The sequence below is a fragment of the Salmo salar genome, chromosome 09 (genome assembly GCF_965601325.2).
Source record: "Salmo salar chromosome 09, fSalSal1, whole genome shotgun sequence".
NCBI lineage: Eukaryota > Metazoa > Chordata > Actinopteri > Salmoniformes > Salmonidae > Salmo > Salmo salar.
Window position 1 is genome coordinate 29,630,957 of NC_138299.1, and position 27,493 is coordinate 29,658,449.

General features: G+C 44.2%; 1 protein-coding gene across 4 annotated transcripts; it reads right to left on the reverse strand.

Moving 5' to 3' along the window:
* Positions 1-1,322: 1,322 nt before the first annotated feature.
* On the reverse strand, positions 1,323-27,467 carry LOC106611157 (tyrosine-protein phosphatase non-receptor type 21-like). Of its 4 annotated transcripts, none has more exons than XM_045723561.2 (19): positions 27,378-27,467; positions 23,300-23,541; positions 20,813-20,982; positions 20,226-20,323; positions 18,659-18,726; positions 18,484-18,554; positions 17,571-17,658; positions 14,637-14,725; positions 13,826-13,913; positions 13,033-13,112; positions 12,414-12,474; positions 12,130-12,211; positions 10,475-11,955; positions 9,817-9,951; positions 8,705-8,923; positions 4,546-4,674; positions 4,128-4,362; positions 3,766-3,926; positions 1,323-3,540 (listed from the first exon to the last, which is right to left on the reverse strand). In XM_045723561.2, exons 2-19 carry the CDS (start codon positions 23,477-23,479, stop codon positions 3,412-3,414), a joined length of 3,564 nt encoding a protein of 1,187 aa, XP_045579517.1. In that variant the 5' UTR covers positions 23,480-23,541; positions 27,378-27,467; the 3' UTR covers positions 1,323-3,411. The 4 variants fall into 4 exon arrangements, with proteins under 4 accessions (XP_045579517.1, XP_045579515.1, XP_045579516.1 ...); XM_045723559.2 differs by lacking the exon at positions 27,378-27,467 and adding an exon at positions 27,027-27,307; XM_045723560.2 differs by lacking the exon at positions 27,378-27,467 and adding an exon at positions 27,027-27,307 and having other exon boundaries at positions 23,300-23,546.
* Positions 27,468-27,493: the final 26 nt, after the last annotated feature.

Genomic DNA, 27,493 nt, shown 5'->3' on the forward strand with positions numbered 1-27,493 from the left:
AGCCCTATATGCCCATGTCAACAGTAATACACTATATAGAGAATAGGGTGCCATTTGGGACAACATTTTGACCTGCTATGGGGTAGTGTCAACTCTGGTCCAGCATGTATTGGTAGTCACTGTTGTAAAAATGTCTGTTTTAACTACAGGATGCGTCTCTCCCTGTAGCAAAGGAGGGCAAAATGTCTCACTGGGCTGAAAACAAGCTCTGTGCCCAGTGGTGCTTTGAACCTATCCGAGTTCACTAACCCCTCGGTAACACTGCCCTGACACATACCTCCTCTCACTAATAATGAACATGGTACTTCGCTCAACACACCAAGCACTACTAGGGAACAGGATTACGTAACATTTTATTAGTGTATTCCAATTAATGTGTAGGTCTGAATTCTCGCCAAGGACTTTGTTTTCCTTGCCCCTTTGCGAATCATGGCCACAAACATAGGGTTAGATCTTTTTAAAGTCACCTATCAAGTTCTTTCAGTATCAGCGCTCATGAAGGAAAGGAGACAAGGACAGGAAGCTATGTTACTATGGGGACGTTGCCTTTCTAGTGAAGATGGCCATAGAACACTACAGTTTCTCCACTAGATTAGTGTAACACTCAATGAAAGAAAACATAGTATTTCAAAGATTCCATCAGTGTTGTTTTCTTCATATGCTAAAATTGTATAGATAAAGCCTTTCCAAAGCATATTTGGAAAATACCCCAAAGCACCTTCCTAGTATTGCTTTGCACCCCCTTTCGCCCTTAGAACTGCCTCAATTCGTCAGGGCATGGACTCTAAGGTGTTGAAAGCGTTCCACATGGATGCTTGCCCATGTTGACTCCAATGCTTCCCACAGTTGTCAAGTTAGTTGGATGTCCTTTGGGTGGTGGAATATTCTTGATACACACGAGAAACTGTTGAGTGTGAAAAACCCAGCAGAGTTGCAGTTCTTGGCATTTTAATTTTGTCTTGCCCATTCACCCTCTGAATGGCGCGCAAACACAATCCATCTCAAGGCTTAAAAATCCTTATTTAACCGGTCTCCTCCCCTTCATCTACACTGATTGAAGTGGATTAAACAAGTAACATCAATAAAGAAGCATAGCTTTCACCTGGATTCACCCGGTCAGACGGTCACGGAAAGAGCAGGTGTTCCTAATGTTTTGTAGGCACTTTTTTCCTTATGTAAAGAAAGCTCACTGTAAAGGAATATTTGCTCAACAATGGTTATGGTACTCATTTTAAACACACCATTCTGTGTTTAAATTAGTCAGTATGGATCAGCAGCGTAGCAAACCAACAACTGTAATGATGTATTTGAGAGACAAGTGATCATTGTGCAAATGTATTTATGTTTTCAATAAACATTGGAGACAAAATATATAGTTTGCATGTCAACAATCTAAGCCAACCTCATCTGTTTTGCCCCATGGTTGCGCACATGTCGTTTTTGCTGTTAAGAATGCAGAGCAGCGCTTTATTATGGACAGACTTCTCCCCATCTTAGCTCCTGTTTTATCAATGTTTTGACCATGATAGTTTACAATCCAGGGTTACTCCAAGCAGTTTAGTCACCTCAACTTGCTCAATTTCCACATTATTCATTACAAGGGTTAGTTGAGGTTTAGGGTTTTGTGAATAATTTGTCCCAAATACAATGCCTTCAGTTTTTGAAATATTTAGGACTTATTCCTTGCCACCCATTCTGAAATTAACTGCAGGTCTTTGTTAAGTGTTGCTGTCATTTCAGTCGCTGTGGTAGCTGACGTGTATAGTCATCCGCATACATGGACACACTGGCTGTCCTCAAAGCCAGTGGCATGTCATTAGTAAAGATTGAAAAAAAAAAGTAAAAGGGCCTAGACAGCTGCTCTGGGAAATTCCTGATTTTACCTGGATTGGCTTCCATTAAATACCTCCCTGTGTGTTTTGTTGGGACAGGTAACTCTATCCACAATATAGCAGGGGGTGTAAAGCCAAAACACATTTTTCCAGCAACAGACTATGATCTATAATGTCAAAAGCCACACTGAAATCTACCAAAACAGCCCCCACAATTTCTCTCAGCCAATCAGTCATTTGTATAAGTGCTGTGCTTGTTCCCTATAAGAGTGCTGAAAGTCTTGTCAATTAGTTTACTGTAAAATAGCATTGTACCTGGTCAAACACAATTTTTTTCAAAGGTTTACTAATGGTTGGTAACAGGCTGATTGGTCAGCTATTTGAGCCAGTAAAGGGGGCTTTATTATTCTTAGGTAGGGGAATAACTTTTGTTTCCCTCCAGGCCTGAGGGCACACTTTCTAGTAGGCTTAAATTGAAGATATGGCAAATAGGAGTGGCAATATCGTCCACTATTATCCTCAGTAGTTTTCCATCCAAGTTGGCAGACCCCGGTGGCTTTTCACCTCTTCCAGTTACTTTACAGAATTAAAAAATACAGCGCTTGTGTTTCATAATTTGGTGTGTGTATGTTAAAAGAATAAAAAAATTCCCAATATGTAAACAAAGTTATTCTAATGATTTATCATATTTAGATAATAAAGCTTACTTGACAACTTCATAAGTTATATGTATTTAACAGTAAATATTATTTGGTGGACACCTGAAAAACTCAACATGTGTGTGGCTATTGAATGACAACAGCTCTTTGGTTACAAAGACCCAGGTTTCCACAAAGTGGGGTTTTTGGTACCATGTGGGTAACATAAAATGAACTCCTCTTGTGAATCAAAATAATGGTCTTAGTGTTAGGCCTATTACTAGGTCAAATAGAAGAGCAAAGGAGAAATCCTAAACCACCATAGGGGGAACATGGCAACACTTCTACACTCCTCAGATGCAAGTGCACTGCACCAAAGATAGATTTTGTTTTAAAAGTAACCATTGTCATCTTCCACAGTCAAGCAGACAACAGCAGTCCAACGTAATCAGAGTGATTTTAAGTTCCTTCTAAATTCTAAATCAAAACATTAGTCAAGTCCTTCATTGTAAAAAACGTCATCCAGCGTGCACATCGGAAAAATCAACAACAAAAAATGATCTGTAATTATATTGATATGCAAAAATCAGACTTAGATTCTAATTGCAACTTCAACATGGTTTCACTATATATAGCTAGGTACTGTACTGAAAAAGTGCTGCGTTTCATGTCTGTAATCGTTTAGTGTAAAAACTCCACAGTGAAATCTCAATAATACTGTTTAAGTGGGACACACACAGTCCTGTGATCCTTTCCTCAGGTTGCAGTCTCACCTCCATTAATACTTTGAAAAAGGGCCATCTGATAGCACCGCCCTTTTTGGAGCCAGAGGCCACAGTTGCTCCAACGCACTGAAGTTTGGCATGAGCATTGAGGAAACTTGGAGAATATTGGTACCTCGTGCCCCGAAACAAATTTTTGAGTGGGGCTGAGGTTTGCACTTAGATAAGCCTGGAGTTGCGGAGGAACTGGATTAGAACTTTGTAAATGAAGCTGTATTGTGAGATGGTCTGCACCATCATCATACGCTGCTGCCGGAGCATGTTGAGAACGGTCGGGATGTCCAGCATCTGGAGGAAAGAGGTGGAAACAGGCCACAGACAGGGGTTTATAAAAGGAGTATGTTATTGGATTGGTTATTGATCTAAACTGTGGTGAGAAGTAATCAATGCCTACCTACATTCCTGATGGAATAGACTAGGGTTCAATCCTGGCGACATTATTCATTTTTAGGCCTTCTACATAGCCCAGTAATGTAATGGTAATATACATGTAGACGTTAGTTAGGTGTTTACCTCGTTATGTTCCAGACAGGCGATCATGACCTCAGAGAGGATGACCACCCCGGAGCGGCCCACTCCAGCACTACAGTGGACCAGCACAGGCAGGTTGGTGTTCTTTGGGTCGCTGGTGCTGTTGGTGTGTCTCCTCACTGACTGGATCTCCTCCAGGTACGCTGGGGAAAACATTTAAATAAGAGAATGATTGATTCTATTAACCAAACTAAATAGACTTTTACAACAAAATCTCAATTTATCACTGAACACTCATTTAACTTTGACTGGAACTGCCTTCTTGACCTGCTCTCCCTTGGAATAGAGATTTCTTAAATGGACTTCCTGGTTTGAATACACTTTACTCCAACTGATCCACTCACAGAGGAAGCCCTTGAAGTCCTCAGGGCAGCCGTGGTCGGGCCAGTCTGTGTACTGCAGGTGCCACACAGTGTGCTCCTGGCCCGTCAGCAGGTGTTTTATCTTCAGGCCTGTGGTGGCGTAGCAGCCTGAGTCCGTCCTGAAGCGTGTGGTGATCTTAAAGCGTCCGTACGTCACTGTGTTGTGGCGGAAGCCGAGCCGTGGCCAGTAGCGGAAACTCTTCTCCCTGCCACTCTCCTGCAAAGGGGTTAGAGGCCAAAGGTTTGCCAGGGTCAAAGGGTAATGTTATTGATTACAGGGCAGTATCCTAGATCTGAGGTCATGCAATAACAGTAACACACCATGGACATACAAACATAATAAAGTCCAGTGTAACACACACACACACACACACACACACACACACACACACACACACACCTCTTCAGCTGTAACCATGGCAATGATGGCCACACCCTGCTCCCACACCATTTGCCAGAAGTCCTGACAGGTGTTGGAGAGAGGGCCTTGGGAAGCGATGTACCTCCACTCGTCTCCGCCCACCGTGATCTAGGAAACGCCAGAGGAGAGATATAGTTATTAGTGACCTCAACCACTGTAAAAGCATTTACAGTGCCTTCAGAATGTATTCAAACCCCTTGACTGATTCCACATGTGTTGCAGCCTGAATTCAAAATGGATAAAAAAAAATCTAATAATCTCACCCATCTACACACAATTCCCCAAAATGACAAAGTAATAACATGTTTGTATACATTTTAGCAAATGTATTGAAATTGAAATACAGAAACATCTCATTCATTGCATGCCACTCACAATACGATATTAGCACGATACTTGGGTGCGGATACGTACAGTGAGGGAAAAAAGTATTTGACCCCTCAGCAAAACATGACTTAGTACTTGGTGGCAAAACCCTTGTTGGCAATCACAGAGGTCAGACTTTTCTTTTAGTTGGCCACTAGGTTTGCACACATCTCAGAAGGGATTTTGTCCCACTCCTCTTTGCAGATCTTTCTCCAAGTCATTATGGTTTCGATGCTGACGTTTGGCAACTCGAACCTTCAGCTCCCTCCACAGATTTTCTATGGGATTAAGGTCTGGAGACTGGCTAGGCCACTCCAGGACCTTAATGTGCTTCTTCTTGAGCCACTCCTTTGTTGCCTTGGCCGTGTGTTTTGGGTCATTGTCATGCTGGAATACCCATTTTCAATGCCCTGGCTGAGGGAAGGAGGTTTTCACCCAAGATTTGACGGTACATGGTCCCGTCCATCGTCCCTTTGATGCGGTGAAGTTGTCCTGTCCCCTTAGCAGAAAAACACCCCCAAAGCATAATGTTTCCACCTCCATGTTGACGGTGGGGATGGTGCTCTTGAGGTCATAGGCAGCATTCCTCCTCCTCCAAACACCGCGAGTTGAGTTGATGCCAAAGAGCTCCATTTTGGTCTCATCTGACCACAACACTTTCACCAGTTGTCCTCTGAATCATTCAGATGTTCATTGGCAAACTTCAGACGGGCATGTATATGTGCTTTCTTGAGCAGGGGGACCTTGCAGGCGCTGCAGGATTTCAGTCCTTCACGGCGTAGTGTGTTACCAATTGTTTGCTTGGTGACTATGGTCCCAGTTGCCTTGAGATCATTGACAAGATCCTCCCGTGTAGTTCTGGGCTGATTCCTCACCATTGTCATGATCGTTGAGATCTTGCATGGAGCCCCAGGCCGAGGGCAATTGACAGTTCTTTTGTGTTTCTTCCATTTGCGAATAATCACACCAACTGTTGTCACCTTCTCACCAAGCTGCTTGGCGATGGTCTTGTAGCCCATTCCAGCCTTGTGTAGGTCTACAATCTTGTCCCTGACATCCTTGGAGAGCTCTTTGGTCTTGGCCATGGTGGAGAGTTTGGAATCTGATTGATTGATTGCTTCTGTGGACAGGTGTCTTTTATACAGGTAACAAACTGAGATTAGGAGCACTCCCTTTAAGAGTGTGCTGCTAATCTCAGCTCATTACCTGTATAAAAAACACCTGGGAGCCAGAAATCTTTCGGATTGAGAGGGGGTCAAATACTTATTTCCCTCATTAAAATGCAAATCAATTTATAACATTTTTGACATGTGTTTTTCTGGATTTTTTTGTTGTTATTCTGTCTCTCACTGTTCAAATAAACCTACCATTAAAATTATAGACTGATCATTTCTTTGTCAGTGGGCAAACGTACAAAATCAGCAGGGGATCAAATACCTTTTTTCCCTCACTGTATTACACTGCTAACAATTCTATATGTATTGCAATTCAACAGTGATTTTATTGGGATTTGATGTTCCAAACATATTGCTCACTATATATGTCTGCTGAAGAGAGAACCTGACATTTTTGTTGATCAGTCATATAAATAAAAGTGCTGAAAACATCCTGACTCACTATTTAAAAATGCTTATCAAAGAGACAATGACTGCATAAAGTCCTAAGCCATCAGCAGTCAATCTGGAATGAAGAACATTTTTAGGAAGCGGAGAGGAGGCATTTCTGGGAAGTTAACCCTAACCTGGGAAACACTGCACTAGAGCAAAGACATTCATAAATGTATGGTGTATGTACAGGTAACTTCCGAAATAATGGAAACACAAGTAAATAAGGGATACAAAGTATATTGAAAGCAGGTGCTTCCATACAGGTGTGGTTCCTGAGTTAATTAAGCAATTAACATCCCATCATGCTTAGGGTCGTGTATAAAAAATACTGGGCAGGCCATTATTTTGGCTACCATGGCTATGTCCCCATAGGATGACAATGCCCCCATCCAAGGAGCATTGAAGCTGTTCTGGCTCTTGGTGGCCCAACGCCCTGTTAACTTCTATGGGCTACGTGGGACGCCAGCATCCCAGCCGCGGTACACACCATCAACAGCCAGTGAAATATCAGGGCGCGAAATACAAAACAGCAAAAATCTCATAATTTCATTTTCTCAAATAATCAACTATTTTACACCATTTTAAAGATAAACTTCTCGTTAATCTAACCACATTGTCCAATTTCAAAAAGGCTTTACGGCGAAAGCATAAAATTTGATTATGTTAGGACATAAACTTCACAAGAAAAACCACACAGCCATTTTCCAAGCAAGGACATGCATCACAAAAACCAAAAATACAGCTAAAATATTCACTTACCTTTGATGATCTTCATCAGATGGCACTCATAGGACTTCATGTTACACAATACATGTATGTTTTGCTCGATAAAGTTCATATTTATATCCAAAAACCCCATTTTACATTGGCGCGTGATGTTCAGAAAATGTATTCCCACAAAAACGTCCGGTGAAGTGCACATCAATTTACAAAAATACTCATCATAAACGTTGATAGAATTTACAACAGTTAATGAAAGAATTATAGATATACTTCTCCTTAATGCAACCGCTGTGTCAGATTTTAAAATAGCTTTACGGAGAAAGCACATTTTTCAATATTCTGAGTACATAGCTCAGCCATCAAAGCAAGCTATACAGATACCTGCCAAGTTCTGGGGTCAACTAAACTCAGAATTAGTATTATAAATATTCTCTTACCTTTGCTGATCTTCGTCAGAATATACTCCCAGGACTCTTACTTCCACAAGAATTGTTATTTTTGTTCGAAATACTCCATATTTATGTCCAAATACCTGCGTTTTGTTCGTGCGTTCAGATCACTATCCAAAGGCATAACGCGCGAGTGTAAATCCAGACACGAAAAGTCAAATAGTTCCATTACCGGTCGTAGAAACATGTCAAACGTTGTTTACAATCAATCCTTAGGGTCTTTTTAACATAAAACGTCAATAATATTCCAACCGGACAATAGCGTATTCATTACAGAGGAAAAAGAAGGAGCGGTGCACCAAACGTGCCCACGCAGTAAACAACTCACTGGTCCCAGGCAGTCCACTCATTGACTGGGCTCCTATTTTCTGCCCAGGAGAAGGATGAAACATGTTTCTAAAGGCTGTTGACAGCCAATGGAAGCCTTAGGAAGTGCAACGTGACCCCACAGACACTGTAGTTTTGATAGAGATTCAAAAGGAGAACTACAATTCTCAGATTTCCCACTTCCTGGTTGGATTTTTCTCAGGTTTTTGCCTGCCATATGAGTTCTGTTATACTCACAGACATCATTCAAACAGTTTTAGAAACTTCAGAGTGTTTTCTATCCAAATCTACTAATAATAATACTAATAATATGCAAATATTTGACTCTGGGCTCGAGTATTAGGCAGTTTACTCTGGGCACGCTTTTCATCCGAAAATGAAAATACTGCCCCCTATACCTTAAAAAGTTAAGACACTTTATGTTGGCGTTTCCTTTATTTTGGCAGTTACCTGAAGGTCTGTGTTTCTAGCTATCACTGTCGGTTCACTGGGTTGGTTCGCACTATGGAGCCGAGCAAAGCCATACTACTCTGGACTAGTTACGCATCCACCATAAAATGCTGGAACCATGCAGGAAAAGACAATGCGAGGAAAAAATATCCAAGCCAGCATGGTAGGGTTCGGGTCGGCATGGTACTGTGAAAAGGGTATTAGTGTGTCCATTACCCTGATGTGTGAGGCGTTGATGTAGCCAGTGTTGTTCTCCTTGGTGGGCACCAGCTCCACACGCGTGTCGTCGTAGGGCAGCACGTCCTGGAAGCGGTTCCTCTCGCCACTCTCGGGAAGCTGGGCGATGCTGCAGTCGCCTGCCGGACGCCGCTTGGCCACCTGCTCGTACTCCTGGAACACCATGCCCTGCTCCATACGCTGCTCCAGCACCTTACACTGAGAGAGAGACACACAGACAAGGGTTAATGACAGAGACCTGGAATTGTTCCGGTAGGTATAAAATGATTGAAATGCTACAGTGTTGTGAGTAACTCTGCAAGAAATAAAGTACATTTTCCTGATAGCTGTTAAGTTCCCCTACATTGCTGTTATTACGGTGCTATCACTCTGATTAGTACGCCTGTGAAGAAGTGTCACTGGAGATGGACCTGGCCTGGAGTGTGATGGCGACTATGTACAGTGGTAATACGGTGAAGTAAACGTTGGTAAACTGGAACCTAGGCGTTGTGTCATTTTGAGTTAACAATAGCTGGAAACAGCGTAGCAGTATCTGAATTCGGATTGAACAAACAAATGGTGCACCAACTAACACATTCAGGAGTTTCAACTAAAACCGATATAAAAAAGTAGGACAATATTATCCTGGTAGAACTGTTCTATTACATCACTACCATTCAACATCTTTTTGTTCCGTTTTAAATAACGTACTGTTCTGAGCTCCATCAACTAAGTCTTATGTTCTGCAATAGATGCAAGACAATAACATTTGGATAAAACATTACTCTGTCTGCATGATATTCTGTTTGGCAATCAAATCCATTTAAACAACATGCCTAAACTCTGCAAATGTAAAGCAGTATCAATGTCTAGATTTTAGAGAAAACATTACAGTATCCACCCCTAGAGCAAACCTTCTCTATAATACTGTTCATGTAAAATACTACAGTGCCTATGCGCATAGGTGGTTACAAAACCAGTCTCTCTAGCTGCAAACCAAAACACACAAGAGGTGTTGAACAGGTTCCTCCTAAAACGAAGCATAAAATAAACCCCATTCAGTAAACAGTGTTAAAGGGACAACACCAGTCTAGAGCAATGCCAGTCCCTACCCTCTCGTCGTTGGAGGACGTCTCAGGCTCGTCCTTGTCCCCTTCGTGCAGTGGCAGCCTGGACAGGGTCAGGCCGTTGAGGGCTGCCACCTTCAGAGGACCCATCTTCTTCAGCTCAGCCCGCTTCTTCATGCCCTGGTGTTACAGAGGACAGGGAGAGAGGGAGTGAGTGAAGTTGACAGTGTCAGAGAGGGAAATGAGGGGGAAGGACAGAAACGTCATAGCCTGGTCGTGCCTTTCCGTGGAATGCGACCGGACCAGCTATTGCGGTCGCCAGCCACATTCCTGTCACCTTACCAACAGAGAGCGTTTGATATTGGTTGAAATGGCCTTTGGGACATTCCACTACGTGTTGTGTGACATTGTGGTGTAAATGATAAGATCATTCAAATGTCAGACATCTTAGCTATGAGGAAAAAATGACCTTAACTGACAAAGAAATTAAGAAGAGTCTCCATGACATGAAGATTGGGTAACAGCTGTTCCTTGAACTACGAAATACACACCGACACCTCTAGTCAAATATTGTAATTAAATGTACTTTTAAAAAACTACACTAAAAACACAGACATGTTTTACAGCGAGTGAGGCAGCGGAAACTGGAGCTACTATGATGGAACAAAGGCTACTATGGCGGAAGAGAGGGCGCAAGTCTCACGGCAGGAGGCAGGCCATCGATAGGTTTCTTCCCAGCAGGAACGTCTGACACGGGCCTCTTCTTGATGAAGTCCTTCTTGGCCTTCTGTTTGTTCTGCCCACTGATGTCACCGTCAGACACAGAGGGAACCATCCTGATAGGCTGCCCATGCGCCAACAGGTACACCGGCTCCGCCTCCTGGATCAGTGTGTGCATCTGATAGGCCGGTAGGCCAGACAAGACAGGGTCAAGGGGGGAGACAATGGGATATGCGGGCGGGGGCTCCAGGGGAATCTGGCCCAGATTGGTTAGAAGCTGCTGCGGGTCAGACCCAGACAATAGTGCATCGTGGGATTGGGGGGTGTGGCGTCCGGTCTCATCCTCAAACTCCTCCTCCTCACTGCTGTGCACTAACATGGTGGCGTCCGACAGGGACTTCTTGTGGCCGTAGCGCACGTGCTCCTTCCCCTCTCCCCCGTCCTCTGACTTGGTCCGCTCCAGGAATATGTTGAGCTGGGAGCTTGAGGAGGGTCCATGCGGGGCCAGAAGGGGGGTGTCCTTGACCCTCATGCCCTCCAGGCTGTAAGCCAGGCTAGCGATCTCGATGGAGTTGCGTTTGTGTGCGTTTTGCTGGTGGGGGTGGTGTTGTGGGGGTCCAGACATGAACAGGGGTTCAGATACCTCCTGCAGGGAGTGGGCTACAGGCAGGCTGTCCTCCTGGAAGGTCTGGACAGAGTGGTGCACGCGCCGCGTGGTAATCAAGTCCGGGTTGCTGCTGCTTACGTACAGGTGGTGAGACAGGTCTGGCGTGCTGTTAGCGGGCCGCGTGTGGGCTCCGTATGAGTAGGGGGGTGGAGGGCGGTACACCTGGGTCCTCATGATGTTGGCCGCAGGGTACTCCTGCGCCTGCTGCAGCTGGACGTTGGTCAGCTCGGGCACACTGACCGCCCCCACCACCGGCCTCCTCTCCGTGGGGTAGGGGTATGGGGAGGGGCTGTGGAAGCTGGAGTTGAGGTGGAAGGGGTAGTGGTGGTGCGCTCCTCCTCCACCATGCTCTCCTCTGATCTCAGGCTGGCTGTAGACCAGGGGGTCGGGCCTGCTGTAGGCGTACGAGTTCCCAATGTTCAGGTTCCTCATGGAGTGGCTCTGGCGGTGCTCATGGGCGTGCACCATCCCTCCTCCCTGGTTCTTCTGCCTCATGACTGTATTGTAGTCCGGGGTGGCGCGGTAGGAGGGGGGGATGAGAGCGCTGTGGCGGTGCGAGGGCACGTAGTCGGGCCGGGTGATGTCACTTCCTGTGATGGAGGGGTTGGAGGACATGGGCGAGGGCTGCATGTAGTGCTGGGGGTTGGTGAGGGAGCTGGTGCTGTGGGCGCTGTACACGCTGCCGTTACGCAGCTGCCCGTTCCCACCGCCACTGTTGCCGTACTCGAGTGGTAAGCGGTCCAGGCTGGTCTGGGAGTGGTAGTAGTAGCCGTGCTGACTGTTCATGTACAGGTTGTCTGAGAGATAGGAGAGAGATAAGACAAAAGGTCATGTTAGAACTACAGTATTAGGATGGACATACCCATTCAAATAATCCAACAATCAAAGCATTGTTGCATGACTAAGCTCAAATAAAGATTCAATTTGGGTGAAACACCAGTGATCTTGGTGAGGTCAGACTCTATAAGTACCTTGTGAGGATGTGTAAGGCTCAGTGAAGTGGCCATTGTAGGGCATCTGTGGCGGAGGCATCATGTAGGCCGGGGTCTTAGGCTGCACAGAGAGGGATCAAACAACAGCATTCAGTTACTACAGACATGATCTTAATGCAGCCCAACAGATTGGAATTACATACAAATCTAATAGTGTGCTGAAGCACTGGCCAGGGACTGCATTTCACAGGCCATAGATCAGAGGGCGAGCATGTGTTTTAGAGAGAAAGCATATGTGTGTTTGTGTTTCACTGTCGGGATACCAGAGACATCCTGGTGGAGGATCGCCGTTGCACTGGTTTCACAGCAGTAGGCTGGGTTTGGCTGAGAACAGGAACATAAAAACAACAATGAAACAAACAGGTAGAAAAAACAAAAAAGCCTTTCTTTGAAGTTGAAAGGGACTCGGCTGAATTGCTCAGATCAACTCTTCTCTGTTAAATGAAATCTCCCTTCATCACAATGAAAGACGGGAGCAGTATCCAGGAGAGAACTCCTTTTCTCACGTTTTTCTGTTACATACATCATCTTTCCTCGCCCAAACACAAAATGTTTCAAAAGTGGTGAGGAGAGGATTGGTTATTATTGGTGCACGTCATTTAAATGTAGCTAGGGTGTTTTGGAGGCTCTGGATGGTTTTTAGGGAAGGAGACCTGTACTGTAGGCGGGTGGCTGCGGACAGAGTTGTTACAAGGCAGAAAAGGAAAGAGAGGAATGGAGAGAGTGAGAATGGACTCCTGGGAGCCCTCAGAAGGCGAATGGGGGGGTCAGACTCCTCTCTGGAGAGAAGAGGGGACAGGAATGAGGAGAGCACACACACGCAAAGAGAGTTCCACATACACAGGAACTGGGCTAGACTCATTAAGAGAGAGACACACTTACAGGCTGCTCTTGTTAATCTTGTAAAACTTGTGCCTGGCCAGACACATCCGGCACACGTATTTGGAGGTTTCCATGTCTTCCTGTAGAGGGGAAAGAAAGCATTTACAATTTAAGACATTCAGTACACCGTGGTGGTCCACTACTTATTCACCAACCCAAATACAACTTCTATGAATATTTCAAAGATAAATACACAACGCAGAGACAGAGTACAAGAGGTCATGAGGACGAGAAGTCAATAGAATGAACAATCAATGGAAATAGTGGTTTTTCTGTAATAGGGAATTATTTATCAATGGGTCAGAGACATGGGAGGAATTTGTCTATACAGTGAGTCTGAAATAGGAGACTTGTTATTTGGCCATTGGCCCAGGGACTTCGAAATTGGTCAACCACAGTCTAGGGCTGGGTTATAAAACTAGATCCTATGTTCTGGAGAGATAATCACAGGAGAGAATCACTAGAGAGCATCACTGAGGACAGGGGAGAATGACCATCTACCTCCCAGCATAACATCTATTATCCGTCCTTCTCAAATAAATTGATTTTCCTCCCCCTGATTTGCTTTGGGGTCTGTGTTAATAAAGAATAACATCAACTGCTAACAAACTGCATGGGGCTTTAGCCAGCGGCATGGGACTTAGTTACCACCATACAAGCGCACATACATGCGTGTTTACCTTGAAAAGTTAATACACATTCCCACCGCATGCACTGTGTGATTAAAGGACCATGTGTTTAATGGGAAGAGGATCATTGCAGTGTGTGGTGGTGGCAGTGGTTTGAGACTCACGGTCTGGAACTGCATGCTCTCCTCTTTGTTGGCCAGCTCCAGGGCAAAGAAAGACTTATTGTGAGTCATGTTGTTAATTTCATTCCACCTACACAGCCAATTAAAAACAGAGAGGGGCGAGAGCATGAGGCAGTGGCATGGCAGTGGTCACATTTAGAACTGGACTGTGGGAGGGTAGTGACGTAAATAGAAACCATATGATTCAATAGTAAGAGAAGTGTCTACATTCAACACTGCTAGTAGCATTTAGACTAGGATATTCTACACAAAATGAGACTTCCTCTTGGTAAAATTGAAGGTTTCAGTTATTATATAGATGAGTCTTTCCCAACTCAATTACCCCCAACAGCAAACATGATTCAATTCAAATTGTCAACTAATAATCAACCCCCAATGAGTTGAATCAGGTGAGTTTTTCAGGGCCTACAACAAAAACATGTGTTGTTGGGTGTACAGGAGTTGGGAAACAATGATAGAATGTCAGGAGGTTTTCCTGATCATGTGACCTGAGGCCTAGTTTCTCCTTGCCAGGTCACATGGTCAGGAACCCCCCTGGCCCTATTTATTGAACATCACATCTGAAAATAGTAAGAGACCTCCACGCCATCTAAGAATAGTAGCTAGCTAGCTGTGGACTGAACCAGACTCAATATGCAGTCATTGCTACAGGCTTCAGACACACAAATACCAGACATGATTCATTCAGACAGCTCATATTTAGAGGCAGATCATACTGCAGGACTGGGGTATTAGCGTCAAAAATGTAAAAATTTAATTATGCTTAAAAATAAACAATTATTTTCAGCCTTACTTGAATACAAGGGGTGGCCTTCCGTTTTTGTGCTTGACAAAGATGCCGTCCAGGCAGGCCCCAAGGAGGATATCAGTGCCTTGGCTGTCCTGTGGGAATGGAAATAGAAAAGAAGATTAAATTGAAGACCTATAGCAAATGAAAAATGGGGACCTCACAGAGCCCTGTTTGTTCTGTGTGTGCTGGATGGTCTACATTTATCCTTTTATGAATATATTCCAAAACATCAGCACCAGAATCTGCTGCTTTTTTAACTGAAAAATGATTTGTTCCTCGATCCAGTTCAAATAGAGGTATTGACAGAAAATCATTAGAACTGGAGATCAATGATGACGATGAGACAGCCTATAGGGAAGAGGTCAGAGACCTATGGCAGTGAGACCTCTCCCTCAACGTCAGCAAGACAAAAGGAGCTGATCGTGGACTACAGGAAACGGAGGGCCGAGCATGCCCCCATTCACGTCGAGCATGTCGAGATCTTCAAGTTCCTTGGTGTCCACATCACTAAGGACCTATCATGGTTCACACACACCAACACAGTTGTGAAGAGGTCGTGACAACACCTTTTCCCCATTAGGGGACTGAAAAGATTTGGCATTGGTCCCCAGATCCCCAAAAAGTTCTACAGCTGCACCATTGAGATTATCCTGATCGGTTGCATCACTGGCCGGGTATGGCAACTTCTCGGCACCTGACCGTAAGGCGCTACAGAGGGTAGTGCATATGGCCCAGTACATCACAGGGGCCGAGCTTCCTGCCATCCAGGACTTCTATACCAGGCGCTGTCAGAGGAAGGCCCTTATAATTATCAAAGACTACAGCCACCCAAGTCATAGACTGTTCTCTCTGCTACCGCACGGTGCGCCTGGGACCAAGTCTGGGACGCAAAGGCTCCTGAAAAACTTCTATCCCTAGTGCTTGAGGTGTTACTATGGATTCGAATCCAGGCTGGATCACAACCGGCCGTGATTGGGAGTCCCATAGCACGGCGCACAATTGGCCCAGCGTCGTCCGGGTTTGGCCAGTATAGGCCGTCATTGTAAATAAGAATTTGTTCTTAACTGACTTGCCTAGTTAAATAAAGGTTACATTTAAAAAAATGACATTATAATATCTATCCATCCTGATTGCCCAGTCACTTTTACCCCTATCTACATACAGTACCAGTCAAAAGTTTGGACACACCTACTCATTCAAGGGTTTTTCTTTATTTCTACTATTTTCTACATTGTATAATAATAGTGAAGACATCAAAACTATGAAATAACACATGGAATCATGTAGTAACCAAAGAAGTTACTACAGAATTTGAGATTCTTCAAAGTACTCACCCTTTGCCTTAATGGCAGCTTTGTGCACTCTTGGCATTCTCTCAACCAGCTTCATGAGGAATGCTTTTCAACAGTGTTGAAGGAGTTCCCACATATGCTGAGCACTTGTTGTCTGCTTTCCTTCACTCTGTGGTCCAACTCATTCCAAACCATCTCAATTGGGTTAAGGTCAGGTATTTGTGGAAGCCAGGTAACCTGATGCAGCACTCAATCACTCTCCTTCTTGGTCAAATAGCCCTTACACAGCCTGGAGGTGTGTTTGGGTAATTGTACCTTTGAAAAACAAATGATAGTCCCACTAAGCGCAAACCAGATGGGATGGCGTATTGCTGCAGAATGCTGTGGTAGCCATGTTGGTTGTGTGCCTTGAATTCTAAATAAATCACTGACAGTGTCAACAGCAAAGGACCCCCACACCTCCATGTTTCCGTTCACCTACTCTGCGTCTCACAAAGACATGGCGGTTGGAACCAAAAATCTCAGATTTGGATTCATCAGACCAAAGGACAGATTTCCACCTGTCTAATGCCCATTGCTCGTGTTTCTTGGCCCAAGCAAGTCTCTTCTTATTGGTGTCCTTTAGTAGTGGTTTCTTTGCAGCAATTCGACCATGAAGGCCTGATTCACGCAGTCTCATCTGAACAGTTGATATTGATGTGTCTGTTACTCACATTTATTTGGGCTGAAATCTGAGGTGCCGATAACTCTAATGAACTTGTCCTCTGCAGTAGAGGTAACTCTGGGTCTTCCTTTCCTGTGGTGGTCCTCATGAGAGCCAGTTTCATCATAGCGCTTGATGGTTTTTGCGACTGCACTTGAAGAAACTTTCTAAGTTATTGACATTTTCTGGATTGACTGACTTAAAGTAATGATGGACTGTTGTTTCTCTTTGCTTATTTGAGCTGTTCTTGCCATAATATGGACTTGGTCTTTTAGCAAATAGGGCTATCTTCTGTATACCACCCCTACCTTGTCACAACACAACTTTTTGTCTCAAACGCATTAAGGAAAGAAATTCCACAAATTAACTTTTAAAACATGGCACACCTGTTAATTGAAATGCATTCCAGGTGACTACCTCATGAAGCTGGTTGAGAGAATGCCAAGAGTGTGCAACGCTGTCATCAGGGAAAAGGGTGGCTACTTTGAAGAACCTGAAATATAAAATACATTTTGATTTAACACTTTTTTGGTTACATGATTCCATATGTGTTATTTCATACTTTTGATGTCTTCACTATTATTCTGCAATGTAGAAAATAGTAAAAATAAAGAAAAACCCTGGAATGAGTAGGTGTCCAAACTTTTGACTGGTACTGAACATATTACCTCAATTACCTCATACCCCTGCACATTGACTTGGTAATGGTACTCCTTGCCTCGTTATCGTATTTTATTGTGTTACAACTTCCTTTTTTATTTAGCCAATTTTTCATTATTTTTAACTCTGCATTGTTGGGAAAGGGCTCGTAAGTAAGCATTTCATGGTAAAGTCTACATATGCTGTATTCAGCGCATATGACAAATTGTATTTGATATAGCAATGGAGTAGTACAGTGAGGCTTTGGGGGAGCAGGTACTGTAGTTTGGTGTAGTTGTTCACCTTGGCTGGGGTACTCTCCTGGCCATAGCCCTCCATCTTCTCCACCTCCTGCATGTACAACACCTCAGCCTCTGGTGCAGGCAACCCCCTGAGAGAAACATACACATGGCAATAGAAGTTAACATAAACCATATACATTTCCAACGCAGGCAGACACGGAGACACCAGCATCCATTAACCAGCACAAACAGAGAGTACAAAGACACACCTTGGTCACATTCTGAAAAATAATTGATGGCATATTCACACCTTTCATCTCAGCAAACTGAACCGCTGTCAGTCTAGTTCAACAACCAGCATGATCAGCTGCTGCTATGTTCTATCCCCCATCACCTCCATATTCAGTTCATCTGTCTCACCACACCTCGTTTGACACACAAAGCAGTGAAACCATTTCATACAGACCAACAAGGCAAGTGTCAACTCCTCACCGCTCACCTTCAGAACCCACTGACACCTACCTCCCCTGTAGCCAGGGCCAAGGTATGAATCTAAACAGCTCTTTCCAGCTATCCATCTATCCAGACAGCCCATATGGGGGATGAGCAGAAGGCTGGAAACCTGCAGGTTGGGATGAAGGGATGGGGGGGATGAAAACCAGCTGGCCTTGGACTGGACGAGTGAGCAGGCTTAGTGCCAGGCCAGCCCCAGCTCGGGCCTTTTCATCCATCTACCTGACAGGAAATAACAGCTGAGGAACCCTGGCGGGCCTGCTAACTGGGGACAGATAAGAGAGATGCACCATGGACTGCCCAATGCATGTATGGAACCTGGAATCAATTAAAGGCACTGTGTATGTCAGCCTCAGGAGATATGAAGGGGGGGGTTGTGTGGAGAATGAAAGGCATGTCTTCTTTTCCACGGATGGAAAAAAAAAAAAAATCAGGCAGATGAACATCTGAAGGTTTCTCACCTGTAGTTCTGGTAAAGCAGAGCCACCTTCTGAGTGGCCTCTTCCAGTACTCTTTCATCCTGGATCCATCCCTGTAAAGAGATGGGGAAACACAGATTACATTGTGCATTCATGAACACATGACGGAAAACATTAACTTTGAGCTGCAAAGTCAAAAATAAATAAAACTGCTTACGATAGGAAACAGCACAAACTTCTGAAGAAACTCCTGCGAATCATAACGATTGAAGTCTCCAAAGTCAGCTGAAACACACAAAATAATCAAATAGAATCATATTTTTTGTAGACTGGATGAATACATGTAAATAACAGTACAGTAAATATTTTCCTAGAAGTGAACAGAAGTGAAAACCTGACTTAAAAACCAGATAGCTTTTCTTTAAATAGGTCAAAGTCCGTAATGTGTCTATTTCTGCAATTAGTGCAAGGCAGACTGAAAGCGTGCATGGATTTTCAAAATGGCGTGATGCTTTTTCAGAGGTTGCAGTATACAATGACAAAGCGGGCTAATTTGAGAAAAGCAGGAAACCCGTTTGGGATTGCTTTAGCATCTGAAACCGGAGTGGTCCAATGTTACCAGCAATCTCAGTCTGCCCACCAGCTATGTTCACAATTATGTTGAGTATGCCAGGCATTAGCCATGCTAGGTAAACAGCTACGGCCCTCCCGGCCAGGCCCCCACCAGCCCTAATTTCAGCAGCTAGGTAAAAATAATTCATTTTCCAAGCAAAAACCAAAAGGAAACTTTGCATTTTTAAGTCAGCAAATTCTTGAGGTTTCTCAAAACGTTCAGTATTAATGGGATGATATTTTATTCTAGCTTGCTATGCCAGTTGGGCAGCAGAAGTTTGGACCTGGGTTGCACTAGTAAGTGATCTCAGTTGCTGTGCTATGTTAACACCCAGGCCAGTAACTTGCACTGCCTGATTTAACTTTGCCAGTAGTGTTTGAGATTCTTCTGGCTGGGAAAATGTGTGAGCCCGGAAATGTCAAGCTGGAGACCAGTTTATTGGAGGCCAGTTTATTGGTTGGTATGGGCTTGGTAAGGTTCCTTTTATACAAGTGTATTTCACCTTTATTTAACCAGGTAGGCCAGTTGAGAACAAGTTCTCATTTACAACTGCGACCTGGCCAAGATAAAGCAAAGCACTGCGACACAAACAACAACACAGAGTTACACATGGAATAAACAAACGTACAGTCAATAAAACAATAGAAAAAATCTATATACAGTGTCCTACATTAACAGACTTGTGAAAAGCTCAATAAAGCCAAAATAAAGTGCTTTACCAGGCTTTTATAGAAACAAGGTTAGGATAATAGAAAATTGTATTTCACAAGTACAATGAAACAACAATTATGTTCTCTTGAATACCAACTGAAAATATTCAGGTTTAAAATACCCATTTTCCCTAGGTACGCTTTGAAATCCAATGATGAGACACCCGACGAGTCCCGAGTCGAGATTCAGTAATGATCCTTGAGACCATACTCTTAACGACATCACTCCTGATGCACCGTCAACAGCCTCAGGATCAATAAAACATGAGGTGTGGAAATTACAACAGGCCATGACAGCAGTGTGCGTGAGTGTGGTGCAAAAACACCTGCTGTGGCTCCTTATGGCAGGACCTGACCTGTCACCACAGTTTGAACAGGTGGTGATCCTCAGTCTTCTATCAGTAGATTAGAGTGTACTGAGTTTCACATTCAGAGCCGGTGTTACGTATTCACATGTATACCTTGCACTGCCAATCCAGCCAAACGGATGGCTTGTTCTATGGAGCAAGGGATTCTGCCTTCCAGAACATCCTTCTTTAACTGGAGGTAATACTGATATCTGTAGAGAGGTAGAGAAAGTTGGTTAATCTCAAGGTGGGAACAGATGACAAACATGACTTGGTTTGACCCCTCCATTCAAACGGCCAGTTAGAGATGTGATGTCATACTGTGGTGGGTGACCACACACAGGAAAACCTATAGTCCTGGACTGAGTTGCTCAGTACGCATTACTAAGATGATACTGAGGAGTAACTAAGGCAATATTGGAATTCTCTGCTAAGGTACTGAATATGACAAATCCTCTGGCATGTAGGACACATGCATTCCATTCCTTACATTCCATTCCCTTCTCCCCTCATTCACTCCCTTTGACTGATCCAATAGGAATGGATAAATAAAATCAATATGGTGGGAACTATGTGGCTTAGAGTTAACCAGGGAATAGATGAAGGAGACAACGTTTTGGCCTGTGAGAGTGTCTAGTTTTAGCCGGAGAAGCAGCCTGAGTGAGTATCTAATGTCCCTCTGTGTTAAGCGTATATCTGACCTGGTGATCTCCTGCTGCAGCTGGCCCACGGTGGGCACGTAGAAGACCACCCCGAAGTAGACAGTGGGCACCAGGCCGTACTTGTCCAGCTGCTTCTTCAGGGGCTTCTCCAGGTCAATCCATCGCTGCTGATTCTGCTTGTTGAAGTACCACAGGCTGAAGTACGTTATCTGGTGTGGGGAGGAAAGGAAATGTGGGGCGTTAATGGGGGAAACAGGAAGCACAGATTCTTTTTGAAAGATGAGGGGAATGTGAAATCTTTACATGAAAGTAATATGGTATATTCTGGCTTACAATGACAATAGCTTACCTTGCATTTCCTATGCTAAATTATAGAAGACTTAACATGTTTGTGCTTCCTTCCTCATAAACATGTCGATACTAGTACACATAGCTTTTACTCATCTGAAACATTCAACTTGACCCACAAGCCCAAAGGAAAGGTACAGGCTGCTGTGTTGCTGCCACTCCCTGTCCAGTCTTGTGAATGTCTGCTGGAGTGGAGCAGTGTGCATCACACAATGAACATTGAATCTGGAGTTGACCTACAAGGCTCACAGTGTGATTGCACACTGCAACCGTGTGGCCATAGGTTTATTTCAGTGCCCTGTCCTATAGTCTTTCTGTTGATCTGACTGCTCACTGACTAATGGTCCTGCGTGACCATCCATGCCCGAAGTTCCTCCACTCTCAATGCCATCGGCATGACCACTTCAAGTCCTCAATCCACTAACTTACGTTGTATGTGTTATAGCTTGTTATGTGCTTTTGTAATACGCAATTCAGCTGTCATACACACACACACACACACACACACACACACACACACCCGTTCAAAAGTTTTGGCTCACTTAGACATTTCCTTGTTTTTGAGAGAAAAGCCATTTTTTGTCCATTAAAATAACATCAAATTGAACAGAAATACAGTGTAGACATTGTTAAATGTTGTAAATGACTATTGTAGCTGGAAACGGTAGATATTCAATGGAATATCTACATCGTGTTCCAATGGCATGTTGTGTTAGTTAAGTTTTTCATTTTAAAAAGGCTAATTGATCATTAGAAAACCCTTTTGCAATTATGTCAGCACAGCTGAAAATTGTTGTTCTGATTAAAGAAGCAATAAAACTGGCCTTCTTTAGACTAGTTGAGTATCTGGAGCATCAGCATTTGTGGGTTCGATTACAGTTTCAAAATGGCCAGAAACAAAGCACTTTCTTCTGAAACTCAGTCTATTCTTGTTCTGAGAAATGAAGGCTATTCCATGCGAGAAATTGCCAAGAAACTGAAGATCTCATACAACGCTGTGTACTACTCCCTTCACAGAACAGCGCAAACTGGCCCTAACCAAAATAGAGAGAGTGGGAGGCCCCAGTGCACAACTGAGCAAGAGGACAAGTACATTAGAGTGTCTAGTTTGAGAAACAGACACCTCACAAGTCCTCAACTGGCAGCTTCATTAAATAGTACCCACAAAACACCAGTCTCAACGTCAACAGTGAAGAGGCGACTCCGGGATGTTGGCCTTCTAGGCAGAGTTCCTCTGTCCACTATCTGTGTTCTTTTGCCCGTCTTAATTTTTTATTTTTATTGGCCAGTCTGAGATATGGCTTTTTCTTTGCAACTCTGCCTAGAAGGCCAACATCTCGGAGTCGCCTCTTCACTGTTGACGTTGAGACTGGTGTTTTGCGGGTACTATTTAATGAAGCAGCCAGTTGAGGACTTGTGAGGTGTCTGTTTCTCAAACTAGACACTCTAATGTACTTGTCCTCTTGCTCAGTTGTGCACTGGGGCCTCCCACTCTCTCTATTCTGGTTAGAGCCAGTTTGCGCTGTTCTGTGAAGGGAGTAGTACACAGCGTTGTATGAGATCTTCAGTTTCTTGGCAATTTCTCGCATGTAATAGCCTTCATTTCTCAGAACAAGAATAGACTGATGAGTTTCAGAAGAAAGTTCTTTGTTCAAAAACAAGGAAATTTCTAAGTGACCCCAAACATTTCAACGGTATGTGTATATTATTATTTAAAAAAGGGATTTATGGACAAGCAAGGTTATCCCCTAGTCTAGGCTTCACAGTTTGGACAAAATCCAAACGAATGGAGAAGCCATCCGAGTCAGATTCTGATGCATACTGAATCACAGCATGGGTGTGTCCCCTGTGTGTCCCTAGCAGAGTTGTGTCCACTTGACCTGTGCATGTTTGGCACAGTGTATCACCACTACTATACCTACGTGACTGAATAATGACTCGGTCCATGTGGAATGCTTTTGGCTGAAACTAATTATTCTTTCCATACCCTCAAGACAATAGTATACGTTCTAGGTTTCTGATATACCTGATTGTTTTATAATGACAGGACTGTCGCAGAACAGCTCATAGGCCATGATAGCCTAACTTTAGCCTGAAAGGCCACCCACTTGAGATGAGTAATCACAAACACAAAGGACAACAATCAGTGTTTTAGTTGTTTTGCTTGAGCATACATACCTCTCTTAACTCCAGTCTCTGTGCAACTGCCTCCAAACATTCCTGGCCGGTGCTCTCCACAGAAAGCGTAAACTCAACAAATTCACTATTGAGTAGCTGAATGCGAGTGACCAGACAGCTCTTGCTTGAGACTGTATACCTTCGAGTTCTTTTGAGTTTTAAGCCAAATGGCAAGGGCATGTTTCAAAGTCCGTTGGCAAAGAGTCCTTCTTTGATGCAGAAATATGTGCCCTGCTGTCTCTCTAAACTTTGCCCGTCAAAAATTGAGTGGATATGAGGCCATCCATACGTTGGATACATGTATCCATGCAAAAAGAGAAAGAGACAAATTGTTATTAAAGAATACATTATAAACACACATTTTCCAGCTAATTCCAGATAACATTTTCCAGACAAACATAGCCTAACTTATTGATAAATGTGAAATCCCAATATAAGCAAAATAGTATGTTATGCTGAATCACCAACTTTGGTCCTGGAAAGCTACAGGGTGTGCAGGCTTTTAATGATCAACATTGATAAACTGATTCAGTTGTGTAGTGTGCTTGGCTGGAACAAAAGCCTGCAATCCCTGACCACCAGTGACAATTGGAAGACGTAACCAAATCAAATGTTATTAGTCACATGCGCCGAATACAACAGGTATAACTTACAGTGAAAAGCTTACTTATGAGCCCCTAACCAACAACATAGTTTAAAAAAATACAGATATGATTAAGAGATAAAAGTAACAAGTAATTAAAGAGCAGCAGTGAAAAACCAATACAGAGTCAATGTGCGGGGGCACCGGTTATTTGAGGTAGTATGTACATGTAGGTAGAGTTATTAAAGTGACTATGCATAGATGACAACAGAGAGTAGCAGTGGAGTAAAGACGGGGTGGGGGGGCACTGCAAATACTCTGGGTAGCCATTTGACTAGATGTTCAGGAGTCTTATGGCTTGGGGGTAGAAGCTGTTTAGAAGCCTCTTGGACCTAGACTTGGTGCTCCGGTACCACTTGCCTTGCGGTAGCAGAGAGAACAGTCTATGACTAGGGTGGCTGGAGTCTTTGACAATTTTTAGGGCCTTCCTCTGACACCGCCTGATATAGAGGTCCTGGATGGCAGAAAGCTTGGCCCCAGTGATGTACTGGGCCGTTCGCACTACCCGCTGTAGTGCCTTGCGGTCGGAGGCCGAGCAGTTGCCATACCAGGCAGTGATGCAACCAGTCAGGATGCTCTCGATGGTGCATCTGTAGAACCTTTTGAGGATCTGAGGACCCATGCCAAATCCTTTCAGTCTCCAGAGGGGGAATAGGGTTTGTCGTGCCCTCTTCATGTGTGCTTGGACCATGCTAGTGTAACAGTGTAGGTTCCGTCCCTCTCTTCGCCCCAACCTGGGCTCGAACCAGGGACCCTTGCACACATCAACAACTGACACCCCACGAAGCATCGTTACCCATCGCGCCACAAAAGCCGCGGCCCTTGCAACGCAAGGGGCAACCCTACTTCAAGTCTCAGAGCGAGTGACGTCACCGATTGAAACGCTATTAGCGCGCACCACCGCTAACTAACTAGCCATTTCACATCGGTTACACTAGTTTGTTGGTGATGTGGATGCCAAGGAACTTGAAGCTCTCAACCTGCTCCACTGCAGCCCTGTCGATGAGAATGGGGGCGTACTCTGACCTCTTTTTCCTGTAGTCCACAACCATCTCCTTTGTCTTTATCACGTTGAGGGAGAGGTTGTTGTCCTGGCACCACACGGCCAGGTCTCTGACCTTCTCCCTATAGGCGGTCTCGTCGTTGTCGGTGATCAGGCCTACCATTGTTGTGTCATTGGCAAATTGAATGATGGTGTTGGAGTCGTGCCTGGCCATGCAGTCATGAGTCAACAGGGAGTACAGGAGAGGACTGAGCACGCACCCGAGGGGCCCCTGTGTTGAGGATCAGCGTCGCGGATGTGTTGTTACCTACCCTTACCACCTGGGGGCGGCCCGTCAGGAAGTCCAGGATCCAGTTTCAGAGGGAGGTGTTTAGTCCCAGGGTCCTTAGCTTATTGATGAGCTAAGAGGGCACTATGGTGTTGAACGCTGAGCTGTAGTCAATGAATAGCATTCTCACATAGGTGTTCCTTTTGTCCAGGTGGGAAATGGCAGTGTGGAGTGCAATGGAGATTGCATCATCTGTGGATCTGTTTGGTTGGTATGCAAATTAGAGTAGGTCTAAGGTTTCTGGGATGATGGTGTTGATGTGAGCCATGACCAGCCTTTCAAGGCACGTCATGGCTACAGATGTGAGTGCTACGGGTCGGTAGTCATTTAGGCAGGTTACCTTAGTGTTCTTGGGCACAGGGACTATGGTGGTCTGCTTAAAACATGTAGGTATTACAGACTCGGACAGGGAGAGGTTGAAAATGTCAGTGAAGACACTTGCCAGTTGGTCAGCGCATGCTCGCAGTACACGTCCTGGTAATCCGTCTGGCCCTGCGGCCTTGTGAATGTTGACTTGTTTAAAAGGTCTTACTCACATCTGCTAAGGAGAGCGTGACCACAGTCTTCCAGAACAGCTGGTGCTTTCATGCATGTTTCAGTGTTATTTGCCTCGAAGCGAGCATAGAAGTAGTTTAGTTCGTCTGGTAGGCTCGTGTCACTGGGCAGCTCTCGGCTGTGCTTCCCCTTGTAGTCTGTAATGGTTTGCAAGCCCTGCCACATGCGACGAGCGTCAGAGCCGGTGTAGTACGATTTGATCTTAGTTCTGTATTGATGCTTTGCCTGTGATGGTTCGTCGGAGGGCATAGCGGGATTTCTTATAAGGTTCCGGGTTAGAGTTCCGCTCCTTGAAAGCGGCAGCTCTAACCTTCAGCTCAGTGCGGCTGCTGCCTGTAATCCATGGTTTCTGGTTGGGGTATGTATGTACGGTCAATTCACATTAAACATATGCCCTTTAAAGAACACAGTTTCTTTGTAGTCTCGGTTACCCAGAAGTAAAATTCTCTCAAAATTGAATCTGTCCTCGAGATATTAGTTTATTGGTAGCGTTAATCCACGTAGCTAGCTAGCTAGACAGGGAGCATCTGACTTCTTGGTGCAAGGCAGACAAGTGAGTCAGTGATTTCAGAATGTGCTGCGATAACTCTGTACCTTTCCGATGGCAATGGTTCTCCATCCGAAAGTTATCAGTAGGACACTTTCATTACACTGGAATAACAGATCAACATTGATTTTTGACAATGCAGTGAGCTCCAGATTTTGCTTGTTACAAAGAGATAAACGACTTTTGCTAATACCCAACATTCTATTACAATGTTTAATACAGGTTAGATGGTAGAGACGGACAGTCTATCAGATATCAGCATCTTCTTTGACGTTAGCTAGCTAGATGACGTTAGCTATAGCTAAATTAGCAAGTTAGCTAGCTGGCTAACTAGGCTTGCTAATTTAGTTAGCTAACTTGGCAAGCTCATTGACCCCCCATCAACGTTAGCCAACAAGCTAGCTTCAGTTCAAGCAACACGTTACTTGGGTTACCAATACAGTTATAAATCAGAGAAGCTTCCAAAACAACCGAAACGGGTGGCTACGTAACGTTAGTTGGCTAGCTACAAACTAGTAAGTACACTAGCTAATTAGCAAGCAGACTAGCATAGCTAACGAACGTCGTCGGCGTCAAAACGGGCTCTTCTCTCCAGGCGTCACCTAACAAAATCCCTGTAAATAACTAGCTAGCTGATATTAGCACCGTTACCTTATTGATGTCCGCCAAAACCAAATGAGCCCATTTGTAAATTGTGCATATCCAAAGCGGCCATCAGTGATAATAGGTGATATATATGTCCAATATAAAAGAAAGTGTCGTTTGTTTCAAGTTTAACCTGCATCATGCCAAAATCAGACTAAGCCAGCTAACGTGCTTCACTTCCTGTCGAAAGAGCGTCAAGTGTGTAGGAATCTCTAGCTACATCTGCTGATCTGCGTTGATTTAAATGCACAAACAAAACTACGAACAATAAAATAATTCAGGTCCAGTAGCTATGGTTTATTCGGCTGTATTCCTTATAAAAGTTTGAGTAGTTCCTCAACAATAGCGTTGACTTACCTTATTCAGCACCATAACTGCAAATCTATAGTTCTGCTCAGATTGTACTCATTTGTGAACTGTCAGTTTAATTACTTCATGCCAGGTTGCTGTAAAATAATTGTGTAATTCTCTCC

What these genes read in the sequence shown, in the direction of transcription:
- LOC106611157 (XM_045723561.2), bottom strand. Translation starts at nt 23,479, where the DNA reads ATGCCCTTGCCATTTGGCTTAAAACTCAAAAGAACTCGAAGGTATACA. An exon ending in AGGAGAGTACCCCAGCCAAG is followed by an intron (nt 14,726 to 17,570) that starts GTGAACAACTAC and finishes CCATTCCCACAG; the next exon opens with GACAGCCAAGGCACTGATAT. An exon ending in CCTCCACCAGGATGTCTCTG is followed by an intron (nt 12,212 to 12,413) that starts GTATCCCGACAG and finishes CTCTCTGTGCAG; the next exon opens with CCTAAGACCCCGGCCTACAT.